We start from the raw sequence: 2,713 nt of genomic DNA, 5'->3' as shown, positions 1-2,713 counted from the left end.
TCCCTCGTTATGTCTTGTGTCCTCTCACCGTTTGTGATAACTATAGTGTTGTCTGGTGGTGATCGTAGTTGTGCGGTTTCAGATCTGTGATGCTCTAGTCCGACTCTGTGGTGGTGGTGACTGGGTCACCTCTCCTCCCTGCTCCATGTCGTACACTGTGGCTGATGCGCATGGCTTCCAGTTGTTACAGATGAATGAGTATAAAATGCGTCAGAAATGTGGTGTGTGAAGAGCCGGGGCCCTCTGAAGCCTCTGGACTCTCTGGTTTCCGTCGTAGCCACATCTACAACATGGAGGCTAGCAGCTGAGCAGAGCAGAGCAGAGCTCTCTCTGTCTCTCTCTCTCTCTGGGTCCTGAAGCAGAGGGGGGTGTTAGAAGCAGAAAGTGCTGAGAGTCAGGGCTTTATGCTGCTGATCACAGAGCTCCAGGGGTGGGGGGGTCTTAGTGTGGTTCTGGTTCCAAGACTAACTAGTAACTAGTACCAGGCAGACGTAGGCCTCAGGACGCTGGTCCTCCATCACTCCAGTGTTTCCCCCATTTTAGATGCAGCTAAACTCAGCTCCCATTTCACAGCCCTCACTAATCACATTTCTCCCATTTGCATCATTTCGGTGTGACACCTGTCACTGAGCTGAGCCCCCCCCCTCACCCCCGTACACACACACATACACATCAGTAAACTGGCCTCTCAATCCTGACAACGACAGTAAATGAATGCATCGTTAACTCTCATCTAAAGCACAGACTGGACTGAGTGAGATTTACAATAAAATAAACTGTTTCCTGTTGCCTTCACATCCACGACATGAGCTTAAAAAAAAAAAAAAATTGGATTTACGCAGGTGTCATGAATGTTGAATGAACGTCATAAATAGATATTCTGAAAGCTCTCCCAGAGCTGTCCATGACGGTCCTATTTATAGCAAGATGGCAGGCTGAAGATGCTCCCTCACCCACTCTCTCTCCCTCTCTCTCTCTCTCTCCCTCTCTCTGGCTAAGTGCTGTACGCCTTTGTGTGCAGTTAAGTGGCAAATACTGTAAGTGTGAAAAGGACTGTTTGGCAGCCGTGCTCCGTCACCCTCCACCTGTGGACAGGTGTCATGGGGACGAGGACAGGGACCCCGTGTAGAACGCCATCATCCGCTCATAAAGTTACACACTCTGCGGGTCATGGCTTAAATGTTGTCGGTGACCTCTGCATGTTTAGAGGTAACGTGGGTACCGGTGTGTGTGTGTGTGTGTTCCTGGTGTAGCTATAGTTGTGGGGACAAAAGTGTCTTTAGGAACACTTTGTCCTCGTTGGGACATTTTGCAGGTTCCCACAGAGTGAGGGGTTATTTTGAGGTTCAAGGTTTGTTTTGGTGTTGGGATTATAATTCTGGTCCAGATTATAGTTTGGGTAAAGACTGAGGGCAGGAATATTTTTGTTCCAGTTAATTTTAAAGGTCAGGATTATATGTGTATGTGAAGGACTCACTGAAGACAAATCCAGTGTGTGTCTGTGTGTGTGTGTGTGTGTGAGAGAGAGTCAGTTTCATGAGGTCTGTAGTTAGTGTTTGATTGGGAGCCCTGAACACGTCTGTCTCAGGTGTCGACGCGCCGGTGTCCCCTGCAGGGCAGGTGTCTTCTGGTGGAGATCCATTAAACGCTCCGCAGTCAGATGTGTCGGCGTGTGCACCCGGTGCGTGCAAGAGTGCGACAGCGGTGTGTGTGAGCATGTGTGTGTGAGCGTGTGTGTGTGCTCTTTGTCAGTGTGTCTTTGATTGGCCCTCAGACTCGTGGAAAAAGTGCATTACATAACAGGGTTGGTAGACACAGGGAGGACGGACCAAGACGCTCACTCAGTGCGTCGAAGCGAGGAGCCTCTCTCCTGGAATACACCACCTTGTTACTCAACATCGCAGGCACTCGGCTCTGGTGGAGGATCGTCACATCTCCACCTCTTTTCTGAAGGGATTTAATTATCATGATTGCGTGAGCCGGATTTCTCCATGCATACGCTCTCCGAACAGTTACATGTCACCAACATGGTAAGGCTGGCCAGAGGTGTGTGTGTGTGTCTGTGTGTGTGTGTCGGTCGTGCACGCTCAGGGATGCTGTAGGTGTTTTGGTGCAGCTGTGCTGTGGATAGTGATAGGAGAGGATGTTGGAATGCAGTGGAGCTGCCAGTGCAGTGAGTGTTGACGTGCAGCGCTGCAACCACCGCTAAAGTCAGGATGTCAGACCTTCACTTCCCAGGTTGTTGTTGTTGTTGTTTTTATTTATTTATTATCATTTTTAACCATGTAGAACTGGGATGGACACGGATGGTGCTGTCACACGTGTCTGTGTGTGTGTCTGTGTGTGTCTGTCTGTGTGTGTGTGTGCAGGTTTTTTTTTTTCACTGCATTCATTTCCATTGACCCAAATCCAGATTCTGCTGTTGAACAGTTTCTGTGATCTTTCACTGTTGGTCGTTACAGCTGATACACACATTATTGTGATGTCGGCATCTGTGTGTGTGTGTCAGTTGATCAGGCCAGGTATGAGATGTTGAAGATGCAGGGGGGGGCGGTGACAGGGGGGGGGGGGGGGGGGGGTTATGTAATGATTTTAATTTATTCAGACCTAAAGAAAGAGGTTGCGATGTATTGAAGAGGGCAGGAAGTAACAGAAACACTTGATGTGAATGGATCTCTCTCTCTCTCTCTCTCTTTGGTACCCTCCCTCCCTC

The 2,713-nt window shown here is 49.1% G+C and overlaps 1 protein-coding gene across 13 annotated transcripts in view; it reads left to right on the top strand.

Annotated features, from left to right (window-relative positions):
- The window catches only part of LOC103391334 (rho guanine nucleotide exchange factor 9), a 32,963-nt gene that overhangs the window by 16,731 nt on the left and 13,519 nt on the right, over window positions 1-2,713 (top strand). The window contains exon 1 of one of the 13 annotated variants that reach the window (XM_008327561.3): window positions 658-2,030. The exons of the other annotated variants lie outside the window; for them this stretch is intronic. Coding sequence (XP_008325783.1) covers window positions 1,992-2,030 — 39 coding nt within the window. The 5' untranslated portion in view covers window positions 658-1,991. Of the gene's footprint in view, window positions 1-657; window positions 2,031-2,713 lie in introns of those variants that run through there. 13 annotated transcript variants of the gene reach the window in all.

The sequence above is a fragment of the Cynoglossus semilaevis genome, chromosome 15 (genome assembly GCF_000523025.1).
Source record: "Cynoglossus semilaevis isolate Cse_v1.0 chromosome 15, Cse_v1.0, whole genome shotgun sequence".
NCBI classification, from domain to species: domain Eukaryota; kingdom Metazoa; phylum Chordata; class Actinopteri; order Pleuronectiformes; family Cynoglossidae; genus Cynoglossus; species Cynoglossus semilaevis.
This window is presented reverse-complemented; position numbering and strand designations above follow the sequence as displayed.